The sequence below is a fragment of the Oryctolagus cuniculus genome, chromosome 6 (assembly GCF_051225735.1).
Source record: "Oryctolagus cuniculus isolate XC-2025 breed Fujian yellow rabbit chromosome 6, ASM5122573v1, whole genome shotgun sequence".
Taxonomy (NCBI): domain Eukaryota; kingdom Metazoa; phylum Chordata; class Mammalia; order Lagomorpha; family Leporidae; genus Oryctolagus; species Oryctolagus cuniculus.
In genome coordinates, this window is record NC_142872.1 from 69,730,769 (window position 1) to 69,742,527 (window position 11,759).

Below are 11,759 nucleotides of genomic sequence, written 5' to 3' on the forward strand. Positions count from 1 at the left end.
TGTTCTTTTGTCTGCTCGGCCCTCCCCGGGTTTGCTGCTGGTTCTTCCCGGGTTGGCTACCGTCCCTTCCACCTCCGTGGAAGGGCGGTTCCCCCTGCCACTTTCCCCACTTCCGCGGGGGAGCGGCACACCGCCGGCCGGCCTGCTCTCTCGGGGGCTGCACAGGTGTTCCTTCAGATAGATGTTCCCGGTGCATGTTGTCTCTCTCCTCCTTTATAGTCCTCTTCCACCAATCCCAACTCTGCTACCCACACGCCGAGTACGCTGCTCTCCTCCAATCAGGAGCAGGTCCTACAGTTTATTGGTTGAACTGGAGGCAGCTGTGTAGAAGCTGTTTCCTCCTCTCCCAGCGCCATATTGTGGGAGAGCAGATGCATAGAATAAGTCTTAATTCCAGTAACTTAGTCTAGTCCGAGTTGCTCCCAGTTGCTCCCCACAAACTGAAATCACATTCAAAAGAATACAAGATATAGATATATAAATTAACTCAAAATGGATCAAGACCTTAATGTAACAGTAAATAATTTCAAAGAAACACAAAGGCCAGCATTATGGCACAGCAGGTTAAGCTACTACCTACAAGTCTGGCATCTCATATGGGCACCAGACTCCAATCTGGCTCCATGCTAAGGCACCTGGGAAGGCAGCAGAATATGGTCCAAGTACTTGGGCCCCTACCACTGCTGGCCCCTTAGATGAGACTCCTGGCTCATTGTTTAGGCCTGGCCCAGCTCTGGTTGTTGCAGCCATTTGACAAGTGAGCTAAGGGATAGAAGATCTTTCTTTCTTTCTCTCTCTCTCTCTCTCTCTCTCTCTCTCTCTCTCTCTCTGTGTGTGTGTGTCTCCCTCTCTATAACTCTGCCTTTCAAACAAATAAGTAAATCTTAAAACACAAACACACAAATAAATCTTCACAATCATGGGTTAGCCAGTAGTTTCTGTACATGTGACAGAAAATAAGATATATAATCTGAACATCATAATTTAAAACATCAGTTCTAAAGGATATGATGAAGAAAGTAAAAAGAAAATCTGGGAGGCTGGCACTGTGATGCAGCAGGTTGAGGCCCTGTCCTGAGGCGCCAGAATCCTCTATGGGTGCCGGTTCCAGTCCCGGCTGTTCTACTTCCAATCCAGCTGTCTGCTGTGGCCTGGAAAAGCAGTAGTATTTGGCACAAGTCTTTGGGCCCCTGCACCCATGTGGGAGACCTGGAAGAAGCTCCTGGCTCCTGGCTTCGGATTGGCGCAGCTCCAGCTGTTGCGGCCAATTGGGCAGTGAAACAGTGTATGGAAGACCTCTCTCTATATACCTCTCTCTCTTTCAAATAAATAAAATAAATCTTTAAAAAAAAGAAAATCTGAATAACTGTGAGAAATATTTGCAAATAATATATGTAATAAGGGTCTAGTATCCTTAAGAACATGCACAATTTAAAAGAAAGATGCTTAACATGCTAATCACTATGGAAATATGCAAATAAATACCACAATGAAATACCACTTACATCCAGTATTATGATTATCTTAAAAAGTCAAAACAACAACAACAACAACAACAACAAAAAAAAAAACAGAAAATAACACATATTGGCCAGAATGCAAAGGAACTCTAACTACTTTGCATTACTGGGATCATTTTCACTGGAGCATGGATTCCACCCATAAGGGTTCTATCCATAGGCACTACAACTAAAAATCATCACATCAGGGAATAGGTTACAACATCTGAATGTGGTAGAGATACATTCAGTTTATACCAGTGTGAACGTACTTAATGCCTCAGAACTACATACTTAAAAACTATTAAAATGGCAAATTCCATATTTTATATATATTTGTAGTTTTAATGTAATTTAAGGTCTCTGAACATCAGAATCAACAGGGATGCATTTACAGATACCTCGGTCCTCAAATCACAAGTGAGAATCTTGAAGGGAGGCTTAAGAATCTGCATTTGACTGCCACCTCAGGTGATTTTTGTGTTATCAGAATTTAAGAATTCCTGCAGGCACAGTGGGTTAGAATTTAATCTAATGAGCAAATTTAACAAAGCAGTCTTAGGATCAAATTCAAAACCACAAGCTTCTCTGTGCATGCTGCAAATTTTTTTTAGTTGGAATAAATATACCCTGTTGATTAATAATACTACTGATGCTGTTAGGTTAAAAAAAGTTGGGGCTGAAACTTATAAAACTATAACGTCATACATTCTATTGGTTTGGGGCTATAAGGAGGGAATCTCTAAGAACAGGGTGCTGAATATGAGACACCACATTCAGGATCCCAATTCCTCTCAATTGACTTTGTTCCATGACTTAGTCCATCACTCAATTACAATGAAGTCTATTTAAAAAAAAATCTTCCCTTTGACCTAATGTAGCTGACTCATTTCCTTTCCCAATAGACTTATACAGGATTTGTCTCCATGAATATTTGACTTACTCTACTAACTACTGCAATTACACATATGTACAAACTCTCATCTAAACGATTTCCCATTGGTTACTATATTTCTCCATACTTATAGATGTATATTTGTTACCAACATTTTATTAATATGTAAAGGACACAGAGCTGAACATCAAAATTAACAAACTAACTCAAAACATAGAAGACTTAAAAAGGTAACATATAAAGAGAAATACTTCTTTTTTAAGATTTAAGATTTTAAGATTTAAGATTTAAGATGAAAGTCAGAGTTAAACAGAGAGAGGAGAGGCAGACAGAAAGAGAGCGAGCTCTTCCATCCACTGGTTCACTCCCTAATTGGCTGCAATAACCAGAGCTGCGCCCATCCGAAGCCAAGAGCCAAGAGCTTCTTCTGGTTCGCCCATGCGGGTGCAGGGGCCCAAGGACTTGGGCCATCTTCTACTGCTTTCCCAGGCCATACCAGAGAGCTGGATTGGAAGTGGAACAGCAAGGTTTTGAAACAGCATCCATATGGGATGCCAGCACTTCAGGCCAGGGTGCTAACGCGCTGTGCCACAGAACCAGCCACAAAAGAGAAATACTTTTGAGATCTTGGTAAAATTGTGATCAGAACTCAGGAACTAAGTAGGTTTTTCTTTTTTCTACAGATAAAATAGTTCTTGAGCAGACAATATTATATACTGTTTTTCTCAGGTCATAGGTTTTCACAAATATTTCATATGGGGCTTGCAGTGTGGCATAGCAGGCTAAGCCTCCACCTGTGGCACCACCATCCCAAATGAGTACCAGCTTGTGTCCTGGCTGCTCCTCTTCCGATCCAGCTCCCTGCTATGGCCTGGGAAAGTAGTGGAAGATGGCCCAAGTACTTGTGCACCTGCACCCACATGGAAGACCCAGAAGAAGCTCCAAGCTCTTGGCTTCAGATCAGCCAGCTCTGGCCACTGCAGACATTTGGAGAGTGAACCAGCAGGTGGAAGACCATTATGTCTGTCCCTCTCTCTCTCTAACTGTAACTCTATCTCTCAAATGAATATATAAAATCTTTTTAAAAAAGAATTTAAAATATAATCTATCACTCAAATGGCTATTAAGCTTGCTTAGAAATCATTTACTAAAAATTGTTCATGTGTCTAAATTGGGACAGAATTTTCTCCCTTTTGATTTATTCTCCTAACATTATAACAAAATAAATAGAAAAGAGAGGCATCATTTCCTCACTATTCATTCATTTCAAAACATTTATTGAGTACAATATTGTATGCCAGGCAACACACTATCAACATCACACAACTATTTTAATAATTTCCTACCTTATTTGAGTCTTCTGATTACATACATTTTTCATAGTTATCACTTTACAACAAAGATTTATTCTGTTCATTCTGCTTACTTAAGATAATGGAGGGACTGGTGGTGCTGTGGCATACTGGGCTAAGCCTCTGCTTGTAGCAACGGCATCTCATGAATGCCAGTACTAGTCCTGGCTGCTCCTCTTCCAATCCAGCTCTCTACCATGGCTTAAAAGCAGTGGAAGATGGCCCAAGCGCTTGGGCCCCTTACCCTTGTGGGAGTCCTGGAAGAAGCTCCTGGTTCCTGGCTTCGGACTGGCTCAGCTCCAGCATTTGCAGCCATTTAGGGAGTGAAACAGTGGATGGAAGATCTTTCTCTCTACCTTCCTCTCTCTGTCTGTAAGTCTACCTCTCAAATAAATCCATAAAATCTTTAAAACACACACACACACACACACACACACACACACAATGGAAACTTTTCTTTACTCAATGGTACCATTTTTTATACAGTAATTAAGAATTTATGATTTGCCAATGGAAAATGTCATTGGAACAGAAAAAAATTCAGATTGATTTTTCAAAGAACATTCTAATGCAGTACTAGTAATGTGCAATTTTAAGAAAGTGCCAATTTTGTAACAGATATGACAAACATTTTCAGAAAGCACACTAGCAAGAAATAGACCAAAATGCATATACAATCCAATGATACGTTATTACTCACTTTTTCCACTGTTTTCTTTACTTTCTAACAGATTTACAATTAGTATATTTTATGATCAGAAGAATGATTTAAAAACTGTTCTAAATTGCACAAATTATAACTCGAATTCTCTAGCTTGAGTTTTTGTTGCAAAAAGAATGTGAATAAGTAATCCCCCTGCTGGTTACATAAAAACATTAAACACTGGTAACAATAGTAGCTACCTAGTTCCCAAAAAAGGATGACCAGTGTTTAGATTCTTTTTTTTTTCTTTTTTAAAGATTTAATTATTTATTTATTTTTTGGTTTCTTTTTTTAAATTTTTTTATTTAGTAAATATAAATTTCCAAAGTACAGTTTATGGATTACATTGGTTCCCCCCCACGATAACTTCCCTCCCACTCGCACCCCTCCCATCTCCCACTCCCTCTCCCATTCCATTCACATCAAGATTCATTTCAATTATCTTTATATACAGAAGATCAATTCAGTATATATTAAGTAAAGATTTCATCAGTTTGCACCCACACAGAAACACAAAGTGTAAAAATACTGTTTCAGTACTAGTTATAGCATTACTTCACATTGGACAACACATTAAGGACAGATCCCACATGAGAAGTAAGTACACAGTGACTCCTGTTGTTAACTTAACAATTTGACACTCTTGTTTATGGCATCAGTAATCTCCCTAGGCTCTAGTCATGAGTTGCCAAGGCTATGCAAGCCTTTTGAGTTCGCTGACTTTGATCTTACTCTGACAAGGTCATAGTCAAAGTGGAAGTTCTCTCCTCCCTTCAAAGAAAGGTACCTCCTTCTTTGATGGCCCCATTCTTTCCACTGGGATCTCACTCGCAGAGATCTTCCATTTAGGTCTTCCTTTTTTTTTTTTCCAGGGTGTCTTGGCTTTCCATGCCTAAAATACTCTCATGGGCTCTTCAGCTAGATCTGAATGCCTTAAGGGCTGATTCTGAGGCCAGAGTGCTATTTAGGACATCTGCCAATCTATGAGTCTGCTGTGTATCCCGCTTCCCATGTTGGATTGTTCTCTCCCTTTTTTTTATTCTATCAGCTAGTATTAGCAGACACTAGACTTGTTTGTGTGATCCTTTTGACTCTTATTTATTTTAACTTTTATTTAATGAATATAAATTTCCAAAGTACAGCTTATGGATTACAATGGCTTCCCCCCCGATAACTTCCCTCCCACCCGCAACCCTCCCCTTCCTGCTCCCTCTCCCCTTCCATTCACATCAAGATTCATTTTCAATTCTCTTTATATACAGAAGATCAGTTTAGTATATATTAAGTAAAGATTTCAACAGTTTGTACCCACATAGAAACACAAAGTGAAAAATACTGTTTGAGTACTAGTTATAGCATTAAATCACATTGTACAGCACATTAAGGACAGAGATCCTACATGAGGAGTAAGTGCACAGTGACTCCTGTTGTTGACTTAACAAATTGACACTCTTCTAACCAGCATTTAAAATCATGTCAAAGGGCAATGACACTCAGAGTACAAACATCCAAACCAGTTTACGAAGTATCTGAAAACAACATAACTACTCCATACTTCTTCGTTCTTAAAGACTATTTCTTGCTTTTTTACAACCCATTTCTTCTATACACCCATACTTTTCTCTCCCTCCATCTTAGCCCATTATCCTTTCCGATCATTACCTATATATGGAACAGAGTTTTTACATAGTAGAAGTAGTGAGTTATGCTTTAATTTTCATTTTCCCAATAACATCTATAGGTTTTGAATATTCCTACCTCCAATTCTAATCCCATTTATGGTTTCATTGAATCACTTAAAACAAAATGCATGTCAGCAGATAGTAGAGGAGGGGTGTACACTGAGATCCCATCACTTGGGACCCTTGCACTCCATAAGGGATTGCCTGACTTGAGTCCTGCCTGTGCTTCCAAAATGCAGCTTTCCGCTAATGCACACCCTGGGAGGCAGGAGATGATGGCTCAAGTATTTGGGCCCTGCCATTAACATGGGAGACCTGGATGGAGTTCCTGACTCCTAGCTTCAGTCCAGGGTGGTCTTCACTATTGAGAGAATTTGGGGAGTGAACCAACAGGTAGAAGATCTTTCCTTTTGTCTCTCTCATTCTGCCATTCAAATAAATAAACAAACTTCAAAAACAGAAGATAGATTAATGACTTAAAAATTCCCTCTCTCTCTGCCTCTCTGTAACTCTGCCTTTCAAGTAAATAAATAAATCTAAATAAATAAATAAATACGGGCCAGTGCTATGGAGTAGCGTGTAAAGCTGCTGCCTGCAATCCCAGCATCCCATATGGGCACCAGTTCATGTCCCAGATGCTCTACTTCTGATCCAGCTCTCTGCTATGGCCTGGGAAAGCAGCAGAAGATGGCCCAAGTCCTTGGACCCCTGTACCTGCATGGGAGACCCAGAAGAAACTCTTGGCTCCTGCCTTCAGATCTCCACAGCTCCGGCCATTGCGGCCAATTGGGAAGTGAACCAGCAGATGGAAGACCTCTCTCTCTCTCTCTCTCTCTCTCTCTCTGCCTTTCTGCAATTCTGCCTTTCAAATAAATAAATCTTGAAAAAATAAATTCAATTTACATTTCCAGTCAAGATGCCTGTTCCCAGCCAAGGTATCAACCAATTATGGAAATATTATGAAGAATTGTATCCCAACAAATTAGATAACTAAAATAAAATGGATGTCTAAAAAGACACAAGTAACAAAATCAATTTAATTTGAAATTAAAAAAAATCTGTGACAAAGATAGTAAATCAGTTCTTAAAAACTTCCACAAAGAAAAGCTGTAGCTCAGATGGCTCCAGTGGTGACAGCTATCAAACATTTTAAAAAGCACTGATGAGGTAGAAGTTGTGGCACAGTGGGTTAAACCTCTACATGGACATCCTCATCCTCATCTATGGGAATGCCAGTCTAAGTCCCACCTCCTCTGCTTCTAATCCAGCTTCCTGCTAATACGTCAAGGGAGGAAACAGATGACGATTCAAGTGCTTATGCCCCTGCTACCCACTTGGGACATCCAGATGGAGTTCTTGGCTCCTGGTTTCTATCTGGGCCAGCACTGGCTGTTGTGGGGACTGGGAGGATAAAAAAGTAAATGGAAAAGAGCTCTCTCTTCTCTTGACCTTTCAACTAAATGAAAAACATTTTTTAAAAATAAAAAAGCATTAATATCAATCCTTACCAACTCATCCAGAAAACAGAAGAAATACTTTCCAATTCACACAACCAAATTACTCTGATAACTAAACAAAACCATCATAGGAAAACACACCAGTATCACCTATAAATATGCAAAAATCTTCAAAAATGCTAACAGACTGAGTACAGTAATATATACAAAGGGTTATATACCATGACCAATGGGAATTTTTCCCAGGAATTTAAGAATGATATTAAAATGCATAACTTAATTAAAGTGATATGTCATATTAATATGAGGCAAAATCATACCACTATCCCAATAGATGCAAGAAAATAATTGGCAGAATCAACAACTTTCCATAATAAAAACTTTCAAAACACTAGCAAAGAAGGGTATTTTCTCAATTCCATAAAAAATGCATCTAAAGAACTCATAACTTAAATCTTACAGAATAATGAAACACTAAATGCTTTATCCCTAAAAGAAGAAACAAGAAAGGGTTGTCAATTCCTGCCACCTGTTCTCAATGCTATACTGGATTTAGCCACAGCAAGCATGCAAGGAGATGAAACACCAGATATCTAGATTAGAAATGAAGAAGAGGGGGCCAGCACAGTGGCATAATGAGATTAATTGTACCTAATCACAGGATTAAAGAAATGAGTTGATACAAACAAAGCCCTTAGCACAGAAAAGTGTGAAATAAATTACTGCATAATGAAAAACAAGTAAAATAATATTTAAGCACAGGAATAACAATATGAGAGTGGTGTCTACAGCAACATCATCTCTGAAGAGGAAATGTCAGCATCATAGCTGATACCACACATAAATATTCCAAGTACGAAGTACCTGGAGTCTGATCTAGGACAACAGAACTGTAAAAGAAATTCCTGGATCAAAACTTTTATGATAGCCAGCTTCCCAAATGGCCCCAATCACACCTACCACTTGTCGGTGATACTTTCTATGGTCACCCTCATGTTGTCCCAGGTTGGTCTGTATGATAAAGGGAAAGAAAAGATGGTTTTCAACTTCTCAGTTTAGGTCAATAAAGATACCAGGGCCTCTGGCTCAGATTGTGACTGATCTTGCACTTTGGAAAGGCGGTTACCCTGTTGTGAGTTGCACTTTGGAAAGGGCAAGGAACTGAGACTTCCCAACAACCACACCAGTGGGATTAAAGTGATTCCTCCAGTTCCAATCACCCTTTATTTGATGTCAACATTCTGGGAGGCCTTGATCTAAAATAAACAGTTGAGTCATCACCAGATGTATGATTGTCAGAAACTGTATGAAATAATAAATATTTGTTCTGAGCTACTTCAATTTTGAAACAATCCATTACAAAACAATACAACCAGTGACAAGAAAAACTGAATCTTCAAAAATGATAGAATATGAATGTCAAGTCAAAAATACGAATTCTAAGTTAGTGGCAAGGAGCTATTAGGGTCTGGTGAACTCAGGGTGAGAGAATGATTTCATGATACATCGAAATTAACTGAGCTCCAGGGAAAGGTCAAATACAGCTCTGAAAGTCATTTTTAAAACAGTCACAGTTAACGTCAAGGTATAAGATTCCCCAAGGCAAAAAACACAAAGGACAAAATCAGAGCATGGCAGGGAGACAGTAAACAGAAGTGACCAAGCAGTGCTGAGACAGACAGAAGCAGACCAACATCAGACATGCTCAGAGGGCAAACACGGCAGATGCTCCAGGGACCAGGTAAATAACCCATAGTGGATGAGGCAACTTCACTTCGTTTCTTAATTTTTTTCCCCACATTTTAGTGTTTCTGAAATCTGGATGTGTTGTCAAATCAACAGGTGTGTTCAAAATGGGTTTCCTTTAGTCCCTAAAATCAGTTTAAAAATTGACAGCATGCTCTGATAATCAATGGTATTGGAGAAGGAAGATTGGCACAGACAGGGAAACTAAATCAGTAAGTGTGGGCGGGGGGGGGGGGGGACAGTTTGAGTAAAACAGCTGTCAGGAGGGAAGCACTATGATAGCGTTTTAGATCTTTTTGTATGAGCCAAACATGTAAGCAAAGAGCTTAGAAGGGACTTTTAAGAAGACAAAGGACATACACCAAGACAAGTATAGTTAACAATAAAAACGATGTCTTCACTTGGAGGCGGCAGCATTTAAGCCTCATTCACCCAACAGCACCCACACACTGCGAGAGGCTCTGGCACAGGGACCAGGAGCCACTGGCTCCAAGTACCTCTCCCGCTGTAGCCGGTAGAGAACGATCTAGAGAAAGCTTGGGTGCAATGGAAAGTGTGGCAACCTACACATCTGGGAAAAACGGGCAGCGCCAGTGAAAACCTGCTGCTCTCAGCTCCTGAGACGACAGAGGTAAAAAGACACAACTCAAAAGCAGCCACCACCAGCGAGTAGGGATCTGTCTCACAAACTCCTCACAGACTCGACTCTCAGGAGCCCACTCTGCCCGGAAAGGGCTCGCGCGTGTCCGGGCAGGAGCCCGACCCAGGGTGGACCCAACGGTAGCTGCCTCTCCCGGGCTCCCTCAACGGCCGGGGGTCCCGCCAGCCACAGCACCCACAACTCCCACTCTCTCAGTCCCGCGCAGGCCACGCGCGACCGCCCGCCGAGAAGGGGCACAGCAGGACAGAGCTGCGTACCCTATGGCGCGGAAGGAGCCTTGGCCTTGGCTCAAGCCACAAAGCACACCTTGAGTCCACAAGTACGGACGCCACGGGGAATCTCCCCACGTCTCACTGCTTCTTGGGCTCCTCACTACCTCTGGAATGCACGCACTGAAGTTTCCACCCTGGCGCGCCCAGGGCGGATTGCGATTGCATGGTGATCGGGCATGGGGCGGAGCTTCTCCACGCCAGATCACCGCCCAAGCGCACATGCGCGACCGGAGCTGCGTTCTGGGAGCCTTGGGGCAGGAGGAGTCTAGAAGTGCTGCAGGTTGCTGTTTACTAAATTCTCTTGTCTGTTGTCAGACAGGAACTGACTTTACATACGATTATAATGAAAGCCAGAAGAAGGCTGCGAATGCAATAATCAGTAGTTAAGTCGCAGTTGCTGATAAACTGGAGAAAAGACTGTTACTGCTGCATCCATTGGGAATGAGGGCAAAGTGGTGACATTTACCTGTTGCATGATGACATGCTCAAGAGACATCCAAATCACCAGACGGGATTGGCATTCTGCAGGTCTGAGCTGCGCCCAGAGAGCTTGGAATTCTAACCAGTTCCCATACCTGACCAGGGATCACTCCGAAAACTGGAGGCAGCTGACCTTCCTTAGCCCCTCAAGTGAATATGCTGGGGCCTCAGCCTTTGAGAAGTAGACTTCAAACCAAACACAATGTAAAAAGCCGGGACTGAGCAGATGGTGGATTACTTTGCAAAGACTAATTGGTAGGAAGATTCAGTAAAAAGGTGACTACTGGATGAAAGAAAAGAAAAAAAGCTAAAACAATAAGCAAATTGGAAACAGTTTCAGCCTGGGGAGGAGGAAAGAATTCACAAGGAGTGGTGCTCTCAGAGTCATGCAGAAATGTAAATTAGACTTTGGCTTCAAAAGCACTCTTTGTACCTCTGTAAGAATACATTGTTGGTGAGGGACACACATGTGGTCTTTCCCTCCTCCCTAGTCGCTATTCTTCCACAATCTCCTGCTGGAGTTCAGTGCCTAAAACCACAAATGACTTTTGGGATATGCTAGAGGTCTGCCCTGTAATAACTGAAACCATGAAGTTTAAAAGGGGTATGTTGGCGGGGGAGGCTTAGCTTAAGAAAGATAGTATTGCTGCCAACATTTGGAAATATAGTTTCAGATTTAGACTATTGGGCTTCTGACTGGGAATCCAGCAAGAAGAGAGATTTGCCTCTGCTGGGCCAGCCAGTCTTAGCAGCTTACTGACCAGCTCACCATTTGTGTCTTGTTTCTCAATTTCATATCAGCAGCCACATCTGTCTGTGCAGCTCCCATTCTAACCCCAGTACACTGTTCTCTTCTATCCATTTGGATATCTTCTTTTGCCTAAAGGTTTCTTTTCCAAAACTTGGGTCTATTCAGATCTCTCTCTCTCTCTTCCCCACCCCTCCCTCTTTGTCCCAGTAATGACACTGATGTCTTTAGGAAGTTCATGCAGAAACTTGGGAATTTTGTGAA

General features: G+C 41.4%; 1 protein-coding gene across 3 annotated transcripts in view; it reads right to left on the reverse strand.

Moving 5' to 3' along the window:
- The window catches only part of LOC149126182 (uncharacterized), a 29,594-nt gene extending 18,620 nt beyond the window's left edge, over positions 1-10,974 (reverse strand). Inside the window, exons 1-2 of one of the 3 annotated variants that reach the window (XR_016235602.1) lie at positions 10,302-10,451; positions 8,549-8,599 (exon numbers count right to left, since the gene is read on the reverse strand). Coding sequence is in view for 1 of the 3 variants with exons in the window: in XM_089335192.1 (XP_089191318.1) it covers positions 10,302-10,488 (187 nt within the window). In the remaining 2 variants the exon portion in view is untranslated. Of the gene's footprint in view, positions 1-8,548; positions 8,600-10,252 lie in introns of all 3 variants that reach the window. The other 2 variants (XR_016235601.1, XM_089335192.1) reach the window with 2 other exon arrangements.
- Between the last annotated feature and the right edge of the window lie 785 nt (positions 10,975-11,759).